At 45.8% G+C, this 17,654-nt stretch overlaps 1 protein-coding gene and 1 long non-coding RNA gene across 9 annotated transcripts in view; one reads left to right on the top strand and one right to left on the bottom strand.

Annotated features, from left to right (window-relative positions):
• RFX4 (regulatory factor X4) overlaps positions 1-17,654 on the top strand; it is a 162,040-nt gene that overhangs the window by 70,327 nt on the left and 74,059 nt on the right. For 6 of the 8 annotated variants that reach the window (XM_077914772.1, XM_077914770.1, XM_077914767.1 and 3 more), the window contains one exon: positions 13,701-13,762. In XM_077914772.1, the coding sequence (XP_077770898.1) occupies positions 13,701-13,762 (62 nt within the window). Of the gene's footprint in view, positions 1-13,700; positions 13,763-16,023; positions 16,203-17,654 lie in introns of those variants that run through there. The other 2 variants (XM_077914773.1, XM_077914774.1) reach the window with 2 other exon arrangements.
• LOC144323854 (uncharacterized) lies at positions 10,001-16,003 on the bottom strand. Its single transcript, XR_013389216.1, has 2 exons — positions 15,691-16,003; positions 10,001-15,334 (listed from the first exon to the last, which is right to left on the bottom strand). It is a non-coding gene; the product is annotated as an uncharacterized LOC144323854 (long non-coding RNA).

Raw genomic sequence — 17,654 nt, 5'->3', positions numbered from 1 at the left:
CCCCCTCAACACTTAGGCTCACCCATTTATTAGATACTCATTTACCTCGTTCTGTTGTGGCTCTGGCCCTGTGCGGGCGGGTGGGAAGTGGAGTGAAGAAGACTGTCTGTCCTTGAGGGGAGTGGGCAGCCAAAGGAATATATCCTTATGTGAAACCACAGAACATGATGACAGACGTGCCCCTGAGCTAGAGCGACACAGCGGGAAATCACTGCCTCCTTGGGGGCAGGGGGGAGGCCGGCAGCTTTCGAGCAAGGTCAATCTGGGAGGAGCCCCAGTGCCATCCCCTCCCTGCCACAGTCCTGTGACATCCATGGAAGCTGAAGAGGGTGTTTCTTTTTCTTTTTTTTTTTTTTAATTTTTATTTATTTATGATAGTCACACAGAGAGAGAGAGAGAGAGAGGCAGAGACATAGGCAGAGGGAGAAGCAGGCTTCATGCACCGGGAGCCCGATGTGGGATTCGATCCCAGGTCTCCAGGATCGCGCCCTAGGCCAAAGGCAGGCGCTAAACCGCTGCGCCACCCAGGGATCCCGAAGAGGGTGTTTCAATGCCACCAAATACCTCTTTCTCCTGTGTCACCACTGGTCTTTTGGAAACTAAGCAAAAACTCTACCTGCACAAAGATGGAGCATCTTGGTGCTTAGCAGCAAGCTAAACTTTTTCAGAAACAAAAACGGGGCCTCAAATCTCTAAGCCAAGAGTACCTCTCTCTGACGTACAAATGGATTGCTTTCCAAGTGTCTGTAACATTCATTGCTAAGAGGTTGAAGGGCAAAAACATGTTGTCTTCAAAGAACCTTTGTTGAAGTTCCACGGTGTGCCAAGCATTCCCAATAATGCCACGTGCTGAGTCCTGAGCTTGAGGATCTCTCACCGTCTCTGTGACCATGGACAGGTTCCCTCTCTGCACCTCAGTCCCTCCATCTGTCACACTGGGATCGAGGATCTCTACCACGTTAGCTGGGAGTACTTTTCAGTTAGAAACCATAATGGCAGTACCTCATGTACTCAGCACCCAGTCCTGGGAACTAGATACTTGTTTTGTTCCCCTCTAAAGATGAGATGGCTGACCCAGGGCCACTGGAAACTTCTGGGTGAAGTAAATCCTGGGTAGACATCAGAAGGTGGATCAGTTAGGAACTGTGTTGGGGCTGTGGGTAAAAAAATGCCTGTCTTCATCCTCAAACAGTGACATAAATGAATTAGTGGTTTTACTTTTCTTCATATAGAATAAGTACAAAAGATGATAACCGAACGTGGCATAACAGCTCTAGAAGAGCGTTGGGGACCTAGGTTCCTTCTCATTCTGTGCTCTACCATTTGTAGCAGGGGGCTTCCAACTTCTTTCCAACTTCTGCATCACCTCACGGTCCCAAGTGGCTGCTGTACAACAAAGGCTATATTCCAGGCAGCAAGTGGGGTAAAGGGGGTAAGAAGAGAAAGGTCAGAACTCCAGCTGAACCAGTGGTCTTCAGGTGCTTTCCCAGAGCCCGGAGCAGTGATCTCCCCCACGTCTTGCCTGCTGCCCTTGGTTGTCAGGGAAGCAGGAAAATATAGATCACTGACTCTTGGGATGAACAATTAGTTTGGTTAGTGAGGAAAAAGGGATAAGCCATGAGCCATTTTATCCACATAAGGGCATTTTTAAATTCCATTGTATTCTTTTAAAAAAAAATGAGATACAATTGACATATAATGTATTAGTTTAAGGTGTACAACATAAGGATTTGATATATATGTATATTGTGAAAATGATCACCAAATAAGCTTAGTTAACATCTATCACTGCCCATAGTTACGATTTTTTTTATTGTGATGAGAACTTTTTTTCTGTGTGTGATAAGGACATTTAAGGTCCCCTCTCTCAGCAGCTTTCAGATGTACAGCAAGCACCATGCTGAACGTGGCATCTCCAGAACCGATTTATCTCACAATTGGAAGGCTGCACCTTTTGACCCCTTTCCCCCAAACTGCTCCCGTGTGTCCTTTTATGTGTCACGGCTGTGAAATGGAACCCAGGATCCTGAAACTGTGTGTGGAATGCTTTCAAATTAGGAGCCTATGGGAAGCAACACAGGTGGCATGACGTGATCACCTAAGGCCGTGGGAGGGTAACGTGATTTATGGTCCACACTGTCGAACTTGTCAGCAAGAGACAGACTCATGGGTGGGCACTAGGCGCCTGTGACGTAGTGGAATCTGAACACGTGGACGCGCCAATTGGTCTCAAAACAGTATGTCCCGTGAAGGTTTGTCAATCTCTCAGAATCCTCAGTTCCTCTCATGGAGTCTGTAAAAGAGCAACTAGAACAGTGCAGGATCATTCATCAATACCTATTGGTTACCAACACTCCAATATGAAGGAGTTTCATCTATTAAAAGGATTAGAGGTTGTTTGATGAGACACCCCCCCTTTTTTTAGCTGAGGAGGTGAAGAGGGGAACTGAGAGGTCTTCCCCAGGTCACACATGTAGTGGCAGGGCTGGGGCTGCAGGATGGGAAGCACTGGGTGCCTGCTGCAGGGCAGGGACACCAGGAAGCTGGGTTGACAGATGTGTGAATTGAATTTATTTATAGCAGCCTTTTTCCCATGAGGACTTGAGGTAATTGGCACTTTGGGCTGTGGGTGGCTCCTCCGTGAATGTTTGGCTCCTTCCTCACAGCTGGCCATGCTTGAGCAATGCCAAGATGCCAAGTGTGTCCTGGGGACCCGTGCAGGGACAGCTGCATAGACCTGGAAGGGAGACGAGACCAGAGATTCCTCCTGTTCTGCCCTCTTCCCTCGAAGGCCCCCCCAACCCGCGCCAGCCTGGAGTTATGTGCACATGCCCGTGGGGGCACGGGGAGGATAAGGATGCTCCTGAGGCATCAGCCTCCTTTAGGAGTGGCCTCTTTCCAATTTTCAAAGAAAACCATTCAGTACAGCCATAGAGTTTCCTTCAACTTTAAATTCTGGCGTATGTCTTTCCTTATCTTCAGTGTCCACTGTACGGGGCGTCCATGTCACAAGGTCTGATTTCACCTCGGCTCCCACAGTCTGTTATTTCAGGTGTCTTTTGTGTCACACAGTGTGAAAAGCTCAGAAATCAGATTGTGTGGGTTCCAATCTTGTCTCCACCCTTTACCAGCCATGTGAGCTCAGATGGTTTCTGAATAGCCCTGGGCCCCAGGCTCCCCATCCACAGATGGGCAGGTGACAGCAACACGTGGACATTGTTGATATAATGACTGTCAAAGAGACTTCCTCGGCTCAGGGCCTGGTAAATAAAAACACTCAAAGCGCCTTAGCTACAGTTATGATTTCAGCTCACCAGGGCAACATTTCAGGGCTTTAATACAGGTTCTTCATATATCACCACTCACATCGATGTTTCGACTCTTCCAGCTGCTTTTCCTTCTGAATAATTATGAGAACAATTGTTCTAAAAATTTCCTGCCTTGCACACATGCTGCCATCGCCACCCTCACCCGCTCTTGTTATCGCCTTCAGAGTTATTCTAGTTTTGACTTAACCTGTAGCTTATGTAACTCACCTCCTTCTAACTAAATTGGTGTGTGATGACTGTCTTTCCTCATAGTGACACACGTGACACATCATCCAGGCAGTCTGAGGACGATAGGGGGCTCACATATGGAATTTTGGACTTCTTGGAGTTGTCATCCACGATATGTCTAAAGGGGCAGCAGATTAGCTGTTAGCCTTCTCAGTCCTGGGGTTTTTTCCACACAATCCTGCATCAGTCCATACACATGATTTGAAATTCATTTCTGTCTCATTGCACTAGGCAGGAATTTCTTGTGAATGTTTGAAATTGCCCTTGGGGAATTTCCTAGGGAACTTGCAGTATCCTACCCCCATTGACCTCCCACCACCACTCCACTGCCTGGTGCCCAATAGGTGTCACAAAAAAACTGTTGAATGATCAGAGTTGCACAGCATAGTGTAACTGCTCTGGCAAACGCCCATTTCAAAATGAAAGCATTGAGGCAAGCTGTTTAAAAATCCTTATTGACACCACCAGACTTCATTATTTTTTCTTCTCTGTTGTCTCTTGTCAACAAAGGAAGTGAGTCTGTATCTCACTTTCAGACTTAAAGTTGTGATGATATTAATCCCTTTGCCAATCTGTCTCCCTAATCAATCTCTCTCTTGTGTTCACGAAATTGTGTATTTTAAGAGAAGGCACAAGACTTTTGCAATACATGGTTTCAAAACAACGTGTCATTGTACCAAGTTTCTCATTTCTTGCTATTTGAGTAGTCCCTCTTCTTTTCCTGCACCCAAATAACCTTTGAACTAAGACCCACAGCTCTTATTTTTAAACTGTTATAAGCATACTTGACTCCTTATATACACATGAGTTTGTCTCCGTCAAAGTGTGGGAGGAGGTGCACTTATCCCATTACCTTGGAACTTCTTTTGGATCAGTTCTTGTTGGTGGCACATCTTTGCCTACTGAGGGTGGATTGAATTTTTGGAAACAACCAAAGCCTTTTTTCAGAGCCATCCCTGATGACTAAGTTTGGAGATCAAGTTGGATCAAGATCATAGAGTTTGAGGTCAAATCAAACAAAGTCTGTTTGTAAGAATAACAAGATGGAGTGGCTTTCTGGAGTGGCTTTCCGGAGCGGCTCTAAAGGTGTTCCTTGAGGCAACATCTAGAGAGGACGCCAGGGCTTTCATACTCGGTTAGTGGACCCTTTGCTGGCTCCTGTGGGTGCCAGCCAAAGTGAAGAACAGGAGAGACAGTGGAACTGGGATCTCGTTTCTTCCACTAGCCAGAGGTCTGTGAATCTGAGCAGCCTTGAATGGATGTAGATCCCAGTATCTCATCTGTGAAACAGGGATCTTCATGCTTTCCTCCAATGTCATTTTTTTAGGATAAACAAAATCAACGCTGTGTGTAAAACACCTCATCTAGTGCCTGGTCTTCGCTGCTGCTCGGTGGGTAGCATCTCCTCTTTCCCTTCGTTGTCTCAAAGGAGGGCAGTGGTTTGAATATGCCATTTTGGAAACATGTGCCTAAAACTCACATTTCTTAAAAAACTGCACCCACAAAATTAGATCTGGACATTCAGAGTTTCCTTCTACCCGGAGCAATGTATTGTGGGCCAGGAAGAGAGCAGACAAGGGAGATGGATAACCTGGCTACCACCACCAAGAAGAATTCCGGCAGCTCTAGGGAGGGGAGCCTGGCAGAGCTGCTCTGCTTCCCACCCCTCGCCCCATGGAGCCCCCGGCCCAGGCCCGGCTGCCTAGGCTGAAAGGGAGAAGGGTGGGATTCCCGAGTAATTAAAGGGACTTTGCAAGGCTGGGATGTTGCGGAATGTTAGATCAGTAGCTAGAACAGCATGTGGTGTTCTTTAGGCAGGCTTCATTGAATCCATACAAAAAGAGAAAGAGGGGCTGCCTGCCGTCTGCTCATTTATCAAACAGCGAAACTCAGCTTTCACAGCTCCACAAAAGTGTTTGACTGTTTGCTGAGTCTTGCTCCAGAAATTAAAAGCTGAACAGCCTTCGCAGGGCTGAACCGACTCTGCATTTTGAGACTCAAAACTAAATTGTGCGGGGCTTTCAGATTCCGGGACCAGCTGATTATTTGGTGAAAAGAGAGGAGAATAATTTGTAATTTGTAGCCCATAAGAAACACTTAAAAAAAAAAAAGGCAGCAAACCCCCTTCCCACAGGTTTTTGTTGCGGCTGGAAGGAGGAGGTGCAATGTGCAACAGCCCTTTCTTTTGCTCAGAGTGGGAAAAGTCTTGACCTCCGTCAGTTTGGGCAGAACGTGAGGCGGTACCGCCGCGCCGCGGCCCATCCCCCACCCCCACCCCACCCCCCAACTCTGCAAGCAGCTTTTTCTCTTGGGGCTCGGTTTGAAATTATCTTTCTCCCTTTTGGAGGAGGAGGAGAGGATTTGGCCTCCCAGTCCTTCTAGATAAAAACTGTTTTCACCAAGAGAACTAAATCTTGTTAATGGCACAAATGTATTGTTCGGCAGGCCACGATAGACGGCAAAAGCCTGAAAACTATGAGTTGAATGAGGATCCTCCAAAAATCCGTCAAAGGATAACTGTCAGTGAAGAAGTTGGGCTAGAAGAGGTTGAGGATCCTGAAGCCAGAGGTGGGGTGCTAACAGGTGTGGAACCCTCTGCTGCAGCGCCCTGCTCAGCAGCGGGTCACTGTCCTGTGCAGCCAGGAGAGTCCCTTGAGGTAGAGCTCTCACCCACCCCCCCACCCCCGCCCCTTCTCCCACTCCTGGTTAACATGGCCCAGGAGGCAGGCCTGGGCACACATTCCCTCACTCCTCTGCAAGCCCTGCTGCAAGCCTGGGAGGTTAGCTGGGCTAGTGTGTCATCCTGTTTTATAGACAAGAAATCCAATGCTCAAAAAGAAGCTCTCTTTTCGCTCTTCACTTTAGCAAATTTTTTAAAAAGTGATAATCGCCTTCTACACCTCATGGAAAGCAGCTTGATGGTATCTTTTACAAACCTTGAAATGTTTCTCCCTTTTAATCAAGCAGCTTCGCACTTGAGAAACCGTTATGGGGGGAGGAATCTCCAAAATGCTAGCAATAAAAATAAAAGTCATTATGCAAAAGGTACTGCTTATAGCATTATTTACGTTAACCCAATATCGGGAACAAATTCTGTGGCCAGCCAAAGAGAGATACTTCATTTGTTCTTTCATTTGCTGAATCAATGAATTAATGTACTGGGCCATACTACCCCTGCCTGGACTACACAGTGGCCTTTTGATGATCTCCCTGCTTCCACTTTTGCCCCCTATGGTCACTTCACCTGGCAGCCAAAGCCATCCTTTGGAAAGGTGAGTCAGACTACTCCTCACTTTCCTGCTTGAAGTCCTCTGATGTTTCCCCAACTCATTAAAAGTAAAAGCCAAAGTCCTCACAAAGACCTTAAGGCCCCATGTGAACTGCGCTCATCACCCTCTCCTGGCCTCCTGACCTCCTCTTCTACTGCTCTCCTGAGCACTTACGGAGCTCCGGCCACATGGGCCTCCTTGCTCTTCCTGACACGTTTCAGATAAGCTCCTACCCCAGTCTTTGCACTGGCTGTTCTCTGGGCTTACAACGCCCCTCCCCTAGATATCCACGAGGTTCATTCCCTCACTTCCTTCAGATCACCACTCAAATGCTACATTACTACTTAGCCTTTATCACCCTAAAAAAAAAAAAACCCACCCCACCCCATTTCCTATTCCCCTCACCCTGCTCATTTTGTTCCTCTTTGTAGCGCTTATCTAAGGTGTATTGACTTTTAAATTCATTTGGTTTTGATCTTCTCCCACTAGATGTAAGCTTCTGAAACAAAGGATGTTTCTGTCCCTCAGTGCCTAGCCAAATGTCTGGCATACAAGAAGAGCTCAGGAAATACTGGTTGTCGAGTGAATCCAAACTATGTACAACCAGTTGTGGCTGTTGAGGCTGCAGCTCATCAAACATGCAGGAGAGCAGTAGGAAATAGGCTGCAGGTCCAGTTCATGTAGAGCCTTATAGGACTACACAAGGACTTGGTGGAGCTGGGAGGAGTGTTGACTGGATATGAGGATTCCATGGGCCATGTATGTAACTATAATCGCTTATACCAAACAAGTGGCTCAGGGAAGATTTTTGGAATGACTAAGGTACAAGCTAATATTTCAAAGGTGAATAAATGTGAGGCAGACAGAGGGCATGGGGAGAGGTTTCCAGAAAACAAGAACAGCCTATGGGAAGAGCTAGAATAAGAGAGAACACAGTGTGTTCACAAAACTTTATAAGTTCTGTATAGCCGTGGGGACTCAGAGAAGAGGAGGGGAGAGCTGAGCTGGAATGAAGGCAGGGCCAGTCCAGCAGGACCTGGTGGGTCTGGACTTCAACCAGAGGCTTCATACAGAAGTGGTTGTGGTGCCATGAGGAGACCATGGTCACCATCCAGGCATCATGGCCCTGGGGACTGGTGGAAAGGGAAAGATGCAGGTAGAGTCTGGGTATGTTCAAGATGGAGGGAGGATGGAAGCTGGTCATAGACTGGAAGTGGCAGGTGCAGTCATGGTTTGAAGAAGGGAGAACGCTTACCTGGCCAGGGAATCAAGAAAGGTGCATAGAGGAGTGGTGTGCATTCTGGGTGGATAGGGAGCAAGGGTACAAATGGTAAGGAGGTGGGGATGCTGCAGGTGGAAGGTACAAAAATATGGAGCCCAGTGCTGGGAAGCACTCTGAGAACTGGGCAGCACCAGGTAGTCTGTCTGATTTGAGTGGAGCATGGGGCTCACACAAGGACATTTTGAGAGCAAAGACGGAAGCAGAACAGGGAGTTGCACAGTGCACCCAAGCTCCAGAGGAAGGATCCTCTGCAGAGTCAGCTGGCTGTGGAGAATTGTCAGAGGCCTCTGAGTAGACAGGTAATGATCTGGGTTATTCCTCGGTTAATCTAGCTGGGGACTCTGAACTATCTAAACAGAATGGTGTTTGCTTACTTAGTATTTTATTAAGCAGAAGAAATGTTTGCCAGATTTCTGCTTTTTTGGGTGCAGGTAGATTTAATCTAAGAGGAGACACCTCTATCATCTGCCTGCGGTTGTCACATTCCCGTCAGCTGTTTCTCCCTTTCCCTAGGGTGTTTGGGGACAGGGCTCTCAGATGCCGTTTATAGCAGAGGCCGCAGGAACATTACCCAGAGCGTTGTCAAAGTGAGGAGATTTGAAATCTTCACTGAAGAGTAGATGGGAACAAGAGATTATTTCATTCTTCATCTAATGTGTAAATGCAGGAATACGACATAAAAGGGAAAAAATTGTTTTGTTTTGTTTTTTCTTTTTCATGCAGTGTCGGAAAAGGTGGAGTCTCTCCCGCTTCTGTCTTGGGTGACTCAGTGGAGGGTGGCGCTGACCACAGGGATGGTAAAACTGCATGTATTGAGCCGTACATTATTCGAAAGGAATAAGTAAAGCCCCCTCATCCTCAAAAGAAAGGATGGGGAAGGGGGACTTTAGGACACTTTCACTTATCCAGAGGCAACAGTATTGTGGTGGTGTAAGTTAGACCGGGTGCCTTTGAATTCTAGGTCTGCATCTTGTGAGGTGTGTGGCTTTGTGCAGCCTACTCAGCCTCTCCAGGCCTCAGTTTGTTCATCTGTGCAGAGGGATTAGCCATGGAGCCTGGACCATTGTAATGATTGAGATAATATATGTAAAGTGGTTGACACAGTGCCTGAACCAGGACTTGACCCAAAAGTGTGTGTGCATAACTCCTGTATCCTACCACCTTCCAGCTCGCCAGGGCAATGGAAACAGGAGCGTCTGAGGCTGTGTGGGAAGGACACAGGGGAAATGGGAGGGGGTCAGGGAAAGAGAGGAGTTCCTCTGGGATGAGCAGGGCACAGCATGTGTTTGGTATTTTAGGCAGAGGAACAGCATAGCATGTGCCTGGAGCTCAGGGAACACAGAGGGAAGTATTAGGATTTGAGGCGGGGGCACATCACAGAGGGCCTCATGGATGAGCCTGAGGAGGCTGGATGTTTAACCAGTGTAGGCAGTGAGCAGGCATCTAGCATTTGCAACGAGGAAATGAAATGATCATACATGGTTTTTAGAAAGGTGGTGCTGGCTGGGCAGCAAGACTGGAGGGGGGCAGGCAGTTAGGAGGATGTGTCTGTGGTCCAGGTGAGAGATCATTGTGGGCAAGGGCAGTGGCGGGGGAGGGGGACAGAGAGAAGTGGCTGGGCTCAGTAGGTTTCTTAGCATCAGTAGGACACGGGATTGCACAATGTTGGAAAGGATGGAGTCTCTCCTGCCTCTGTCTTGAGGGACCCCGTGGAGGGTGGCACTGGCCACAGAGATGGTAAGACTGCATGTATTGAGCCATTCATGATTCAAAAGGAGTAAGTAAAACCCATAGGCTAGGGAGGAATTCATAGGATAAATTGATCCATGAATTCATAGGCCCCATTCCACAACTCGATGATTTCTCAAGATCCTAGCACAGAGAATTTCAAATACACCAATTGTACATTTTATTGCCTCTTAGAGGTAGAACAAACAGCTCCTGAAATTTGTCCTTGCTTCCTGGGGGCTTTCTGGAACATCTCTAGACCAGAGTCTGTGGCCCTGGTACCTTAGCCTAGGGCCAGGACATTATGTAGGATGCCATTTGGATAAATGCTTATAAAGATTCAGAACTTTGCCCATTCTCTTCTATCATGTATAATAAGGCTTAGGAACAACAGCAACAACAAAATGCCTCTTTTTTATTATCTGCATATTATTTGCAGGGAATAGGCAATTATTTTTTTAAAGTAAAGAAAAAGGCGAAGAGCTACTAGAACATCCTGGAAGATTTTTGGTGCCTCATTCAAGGTTATCTTGAACTTCTTTTGTCAATTAGGAATATTTCCAATAAGAAAATCCTTTTCTATTTACAGAAAAAGTCAACCTTGTACACAAATGTTATACAAAAATCTTTTTTTCTAGTCCCAATCCTACTATCCTAACAACTATACATTTTTGCTTTTCCTTGTTCCCTTTCCATTCCTATATTTGTAAAAGATATAAATTATAAGCATAGCATAAATGTAGTTTGAGATATGCTATTTCATTTAACATGATGTCATATATAAACTTTCTGTGCCATGACATAGTTTTTGTTACTACTATCGTTTTTTAAAAGATTTATTTATTTGGGGAGGATAAAGGGAGGGACAGAGGGAGAGGGAGAGAAAATCTCAACCAGACTCCCTGATCAGCCTGGAGCCCGACCTGGGCCTCCATCTCACAACCCCAAGGTCAGGGCCCAAGACAAAACCAGGAGCAGGACTGGGATGTGCAACCAGCTGTACCACCTAGGTGCCCCTGTTACCATCATTTTTCATGCCTACATAGTGGTCTGTTGAGTGTATGTATGATCATTTATTTAGCCAGCTCCCTGTCATTGGACACCTACACTGTTTCCAATTTTTCTGTCTTATTAGTAGCCCTGCACATAACTTTTTCTTACTCCAGATTAGTTCCTTGGAATTCATAGACCAAAAATTTTGAATATATGTGGTTCTCGATACGTATCATGAAAATGCTCGGGGAAGGGTTGTACCAATAAACAGTGTCACCTGCAATCTGTGAGAGCTTTGGTCTTGCCACACCTTGGACAGCACATGATATTATCATTTTCCAAATGCTTGCTAATATCAGAGCATTAAACATGGTACCTGCTGTATGGGGGAAATCTCTCAGACCAAAATGCAGAAAAACCTCTGCTTTTCCTAAGCAACTATTATGTTTTTACCTTGTGGGTACGGGGCTCTTATAACTGTATCGTATAGGATAGGTAGGAAACTCTGAATCCAAATCATAACCCATGTTTAACCAAAGTGAAGAATCTCTCTCCATCTCCTTGCTTTCTGTATTTTCCTTGGATTTCTATCTGTATGTCTGCAAACATTCAGTGTTGTACCTTTGTGAACAGCTGCTTTGTATCTTGGCAGTGAAACCACTTCTGTGATGAAAGTCTGGAGGGTATTCTTGGCCAGAGGTGGTGAGGCCACTAAAACCATTGTGTGCATCAAGGGACAGAGTGCTTAGAAAGCCCTGTCGCTGACCCCACTCAGGCCCCACCCTGAACATTGCATTTTTCTCAGGCCACAGCAGTTTGAGAGGGACATAGACAAAGTGAGAACCCATATCCTCAGCTTCCAGGACTTAGGGGGAAAGAAACCAGGGCTGTGTCAGCTACAAAAGTGATGCCCTTCAAGATTTCAGAGAATGACTGCATTGTTTCCTGCAGTTATCATCACTATCGGATAACATTTTAGAGGCCCATTTTTATTTCCTAAAGCGGTATCTTCATTTTATCATATTAGATTTTCTAACCATTCTTATAAGCAATGCGTCAATGCATGGGGTTGTTTTGTTTTTTGTGTTTACCCATTTTCAGATGAGTAAAACCTGTCCTATTATTCACAGTGGAGACAGCTTCCTAATGTACAGAAATGGTCTAACTTCATTTCACGCATTCCAGATTCTCAATTTCTCTCTGATTTGTCCACCTCCTTCCATCCCACTGATGCTGATTTAGTTGAGGCTACCATCCTTATCCCTATGATCTGGCTGGGAAGGTATATATACTCCAAGGCCCCAGACATAAGAAAACCAAGCACAAAGAAGTTAAACAGCATGTCCAAGTTCAAATAACTAACAGGGTCACAGTAAATGTCTGTTGAGTGAGCAGATCCATCAATGAGAGCATCACTGTGGATGGAAAAGGATGTGGATGGATCAGGAGAGACTCATCCCTCAGCTCTGAGAAGGAACGCTTGTGTTCATGCCCCACCAGTGGGAAGTCGGCAGTTGGGTCTCATCTCACGAAGGGCAGCTTGCAGGCAGGCTCTCTCTGACTGTGCCTGCCTACTTGGTGATGTACTAGAAGAGGAGAGAGCCTGGGAGAGTTTGGTGAAATGAGAAAAGTCCCTCGAAGTAAAAGGGAAGACTTATCAGGACGATTAGCAGTGATCATGGGTAATGTTCGTTGAGCCCTTACTAAGTGCAAGGCATTGTTGCAAATCATCTACATGCATTTACTTACTAGATTTTACAAGGATTCTCTAACGTAGGGGTTATTATCATTCCCATTTTACAAATGAGGAAACAGGCTAACTGAGAAAACTAACCTTAACTAAAGGTCCCCAGCTAACAAATGGCGAAGTTTGGCTCTCTTTAATCCGGGTAGCCTAGCTCCAAAGCAAGGAACACTTGCATCATCCTGTCTCTCCACAGATATCATTTCTGTAAACACCAAGGCCTACTGGTTGTGTCTTCACCTTGGCAGATGGCATAGCTTCCAAATTTGCTGCAAATCCACATGAATATCATGGGCAACACTGCAGATGAGTCAAGCATACCCTCCGCTCAGGGGTTAGGCTTCCTCCTTCCATTCAGCAACACGGACTGAGCTCCTTGTATGTGCCAAACCCGGTCCCAGGTCCCTGGTCTCATGGAGCTTACTTAGGGTGAGAGAGAACGTAGGCATGCAGAGAGCAAGTACACAAGATCATTTCAGAGTGTGAAGTGAGAGCAGGGCCATGAGCAGGCAAAGGATTGCTTGTGCTACTGCCCCCTGGCTGGTCACAAAAGGTCACTGGGCAGAGGCCCAAATGTTGTAAGCAAAGGAGACAATCCTGTGAGGATGTGGATGAGGCTGCCTTCTGGGGAGAAAGAACTTACCTACAAAAGCCCCCAGAGGGAGCATGTCTGGTGTGTTTCAGGAATAAGGAAAAGAATTTAAAAAGCCAGCTTCACTGGAGTCTGGTGAGTAAGGGTGAGTCACAGGAGAGGAAGACCAGGAGGTAAGAGCAGGGACCAGTAATAGAGGCCAAGGGCAGGTCTTCTTTCCAGGTGCCATGGAATCCATTGGAAGACTTTAAGCTGCAGGGCTAACACATTCTGCATCAACTGGGACTTGCCCTGCATTGTGAGCCCAGTGAGACCCCCTCAGAGTCCAGGGCCCCATAATCATTCCAGTGCTCACCCGCTCCCGCCCCCCAGCTCCAACACTGGTATCTTCTCCATGATCCCACAGACTCTCAATAAGTCATTGCAATTGAAGACCTATGTTTTCCCTTTTCTTTGAATTGATGTTTGTAAAACTCAGAATGATTGTGCTCCCAACTTTTCTCCATGAGTAACTAATTCTTGTGTTGACTTACAGATCATAAGGCAGCAGTTTCCCCAGTTAACCACCAGAAGACTCGGGACCCGAGGACAGTCCAAGTAAGCACCAGCAACCATTCCATCTGCAGAGCACACATCTCTGAGTCAGGCTTGGACCCCAGGTCTTTTATCCTGAGTCCAGTGCACAGGCCTGGCAGGAAATCTGTGCCTAAGACAGGAGCTTTAGACAGGACAGAGGCTGTCAGAAGGCCCAGGGCCATCGGACCCAGCTGCTTTAAGGAGTCTGATTTTCTACCACCCTGCCTTTAAGTGTTTTTGTCAAATAGTCTTGGCAATCACTTAAAAGAGGACTTTGTGGCTTTTTGGACAATCTCTAGGTTACTTGAATTGTTTTGCTGAGCAGACTTTCTACTCTGATAGTATCTGGTTGCCCAAGAGAAGCAACCTGCACCAATCTCTGCAAGGGAGATGGGGTGAAGAGGTCCAGCTAGACCCTGGTACACAGGGCATATTGCTTCCCAGACATCAGTTCTATCAACCATCTAACCCTTATTTGCTTCACACTTGGTGTGATCTGCTAGGTGCAGATCACCTGCCCTCATGGAGCATATACTCTGGTGGGGAAGACAGATAAAAAAAAAACCAAACCCTCAGATTGTAACAAGAGGCCTGTTGTAGAGAATAACAAAAGGAGAGTGGCCTAGTTTAGAAAGGTAGCCTGGGAACGCCTTTCTGGAAGAGTCCTGAAAAGTGAGAAGTGTGCATGGACCCCTTTTCCTACATGTGAGTTGGTGGGAAGGGAATCTCTGCCTTCCCTGGGCAAGCTTTATTAAAATCTCGGTTTATAAGATTTGCCTCAAAGGGTGTTTCAAAAATCATTGGATGTTAACAGGTGTTCTGTGGAAAAGCTCTGTTGGCCACATAAGTTTAGGAAGCACAGAGTTCAACAGGTTCCTTTATGCAGGACTTCTCAGAACCTTTATTATATTGATGTACATAGTGACTCCACTAGAGGGTGCCTTATTACGTAGCATTGCTGAACACTTTGACCAGGTTGAGCAGCAGATCAGCACATACTGACTTACAAAATATTGACACTTGAAACAAAAACAAAAACAAAAACAACCATATAGCACTTGTAAGACTTGAAACTAAGGGTTGGGCTTCAAAAGCAGCATGTCACACAGTATCTCCTCACTCCTCTTGCCATCCCTGGGCAGCATTCCCATCCTCCGAGGGTGGATTTAACTTTGGAGCCAAGTTAGGTAAAGAAAGTGGGTGATCAAACTGGGGGGGAAAAAGCCTTTTTGGTAAAGCTTTGAAAATAACAAGACTCATTTTTTTGTGTGTGGCCCAGAAGCTCTAGGGGCAACTTCCAATGAGATTTACAGAAAATTTTGAACCAGGGACACTCTGGAGTAAATTTCTAATAATGTTCCAAGGTGATTGCTCTGAAGAACCAATCTCATCTCTAAAGAAAAGTTTGTTTAAAAATGAGGTTTCCGTCTTGGTAAGAGCGTAGAGTATGAGACCACCTGTCCTTATTTATTTGCTGGTTGGCACATGATGGGCAATTTGGTCCACATATGAGAGGGTGGTTGGAAGTATGTTGAATGCGTGGAAATGAATGGGTCTTGGAAGTCACTGGCTTCAGTACATTGTTGCTCATCTCTAAGAGAGAAGAGTAGAAATAAACCACAAAAATAGATACATAGTAGAGACAGGGAGGGAGGATAGTAAAGAAAGAATAGGACCATTTCCCAACCTTCAGAAACTTGGAGAAGGTTTCCTTCTGTCTACATGTGAGAACCTGTTTTTGGTTTTTGTATTCTTCTTTAACCCAGAAGTTGGTAAATTGGGCAATATCTTCTTTAAAAATTCGGTGGTGTCAATTTTAATGGTATCCCCTTCATAAGGACACCGCCCCCCAAGGTTGATCACACCTTCGACCAGTCAAAAGGTAACAAAACGCTCTAGTCTCCAACCTGCCACTCAGCCTTATAGAGAAAATCCCTCCACAAATTTACCTTGACAGAATACATCGGGGGGTGGGGGGTGACTGGATTGTGCTGACATGTCCTACAGAACGGAAACAGAAAAACCAAGACCTGATCAAAGCAATAGCTTCTCTCCAATTGCTAATTTCAGCAACATACACTCTGGAAAATCCAGACCCAGAACCATGGTCTGATCTGAATATGTGATCCCTCTCTTGATCTCAAGAGGTGGGGGAACTTTGTGAAGGTCAGAGAGGCATGTCCTAACTGCCGGGCCACCTGGATGGCGCTCCCGCACTCCAGGAGCCAAACAGAAGCCATCCCCTCCCCCGTCTCTAGGGCACCTCCCGGATGGGGAGGCAGTTATGACAGTTGGAAAGTAGAAGGTGCAGAAGACAGAGCAGCTCAACACATACGAGAACTTTCTGATAACTGTCTCGACCCAAAATGAACTGGGCTGCCTTCGGAGGGCCTGAGTTCTTCATCCCAGGAGGCATTCAGATAGAGGCGAGATGCCCACTAAGCAGAAATATCACAGAATGGTATCAGCCGTAAGGGGGCAGGGAGAGGGGAGGTTATGTGTGCTCATCTCCCTTCCCTGAGAAGCCTCTCATGTAACCCAGTGCTTTCTCACTTGTATGATTCTGTGACTGCCACCAACCATATAGCTCCACGCGCAGAAACGAGTAATTAATATGTTATACAGTGTTTCTGAAAGCGAGGTTCATGAATTGCTTCCATTAGCATTGCTGTGCAATTATAGAAATCTACTCTAGACCTACTAAGTCAGAATCTTGGGCGGGGGGTGCGTGGAGTCCAGGAGTCTGTGTGTTGATGTTTTGTAGATGATTCTTAGTAGTAGTCAAGTTTGAGGGTTGCTGGCTTAGCCATTAAAGCACTTCAGAGGTTCAAATCCTGCTTCTACTCACTGGGTGATCTTGGGCATGTTACTTAAATTCCCTGGGGGCTAATAGTTAATTCCAGCCTTACAAAGGTTTTGTGAGATTAAGTAAGGTAATGTGTGTAAAGAGCTTGAGCACCACATTAGATGCTGTGATGAATGTCAATTTACAAGAGTAAATAATGACAGTCTACAACGGTTGGGGATCATAGAACAGGGAATGTAACCTAGGAGGTTAGTCAATCACAAGCTGGCATCCATCAGAATTGCCTGTGGTGCTTGTTCAGTGCTGAGTGTTGGGCCCCACTTCCCCATTCTGAATCAGTAGGTCTGGCAAGGGCCTAGGAATCTGTATTTTTATTACACCCCATAAGTGACTCCCAAGTTTGTAATAGATTCCTGCAGTGTTTTCTGCTAGGTCAGTGTAACGGCTTTGGGGCCAAACAGACCTGTACTCAATAGCCTCTTCTAAACCGCTGGATGACCTAGAGCAGATTTCTTCAGCTTTCTTCCCTCCGTTTGCTTGTACCTGTAGAAAGACCTTACTAATTCCCATTTCATAGTAGTATTTTTCAAATTAATGTAAGTGAAGCAGTTTACAGAGTGCCTAGAATGTAGCAAGTGCTCAGTTTCTGTGGCTAAAATCCAAACAAAATGCAGTTTTCATCATTAGTCTTATTGGAAACATTGCTATTACTAAAGCCCATTTGAGTCAAAAGTTTCGGTCTTTTACCTTCAGTGCCAATGGAACCACTGCATATGTCTTTTTAGAGATGCAGTTCTTACAAGACTACCATTAATTGATTAAGGAAAGACAGAGACCAAATGAATTCTTGCTGGTGGTACAGTTAGTAGTTGCAAACACACCCTTCTTCCTGGGTCTCTACAGAGCTCTGTACCTCTGAGATCACATTTAGCTCGATAAGAGATTAAATACAAATGGAATTTTTTTCATCCTCCCTTTATACTTTGCAGAGTATTTGACTTAACATTTTCTGGAGGAGGCAATTTTGGTTATTTTTACCTGCCTGATTGATGGCTGGCAACATGGAACTTTGGTTTAATTCTAGATTTCTGAGATGTCAAGTCTCAC

Source organism: Canis aureus, chromosome 11 (assembly GCF_053574225.1).
Source record: "Canis aureus isolate CA01 chromosome 11, VMU_Caureus_v.1.0, whole genome shotgun sequence".
NCBI classification, from domain to species: domain Eukaryota; kingdom Metazoa; phylum Chordata; class Mammalia; order Carnivora; family Canidae; genus Canis; species Canis aureus.
This window is presented reverse-complemented; position numbering and strand designations above follow the sequence as displayed.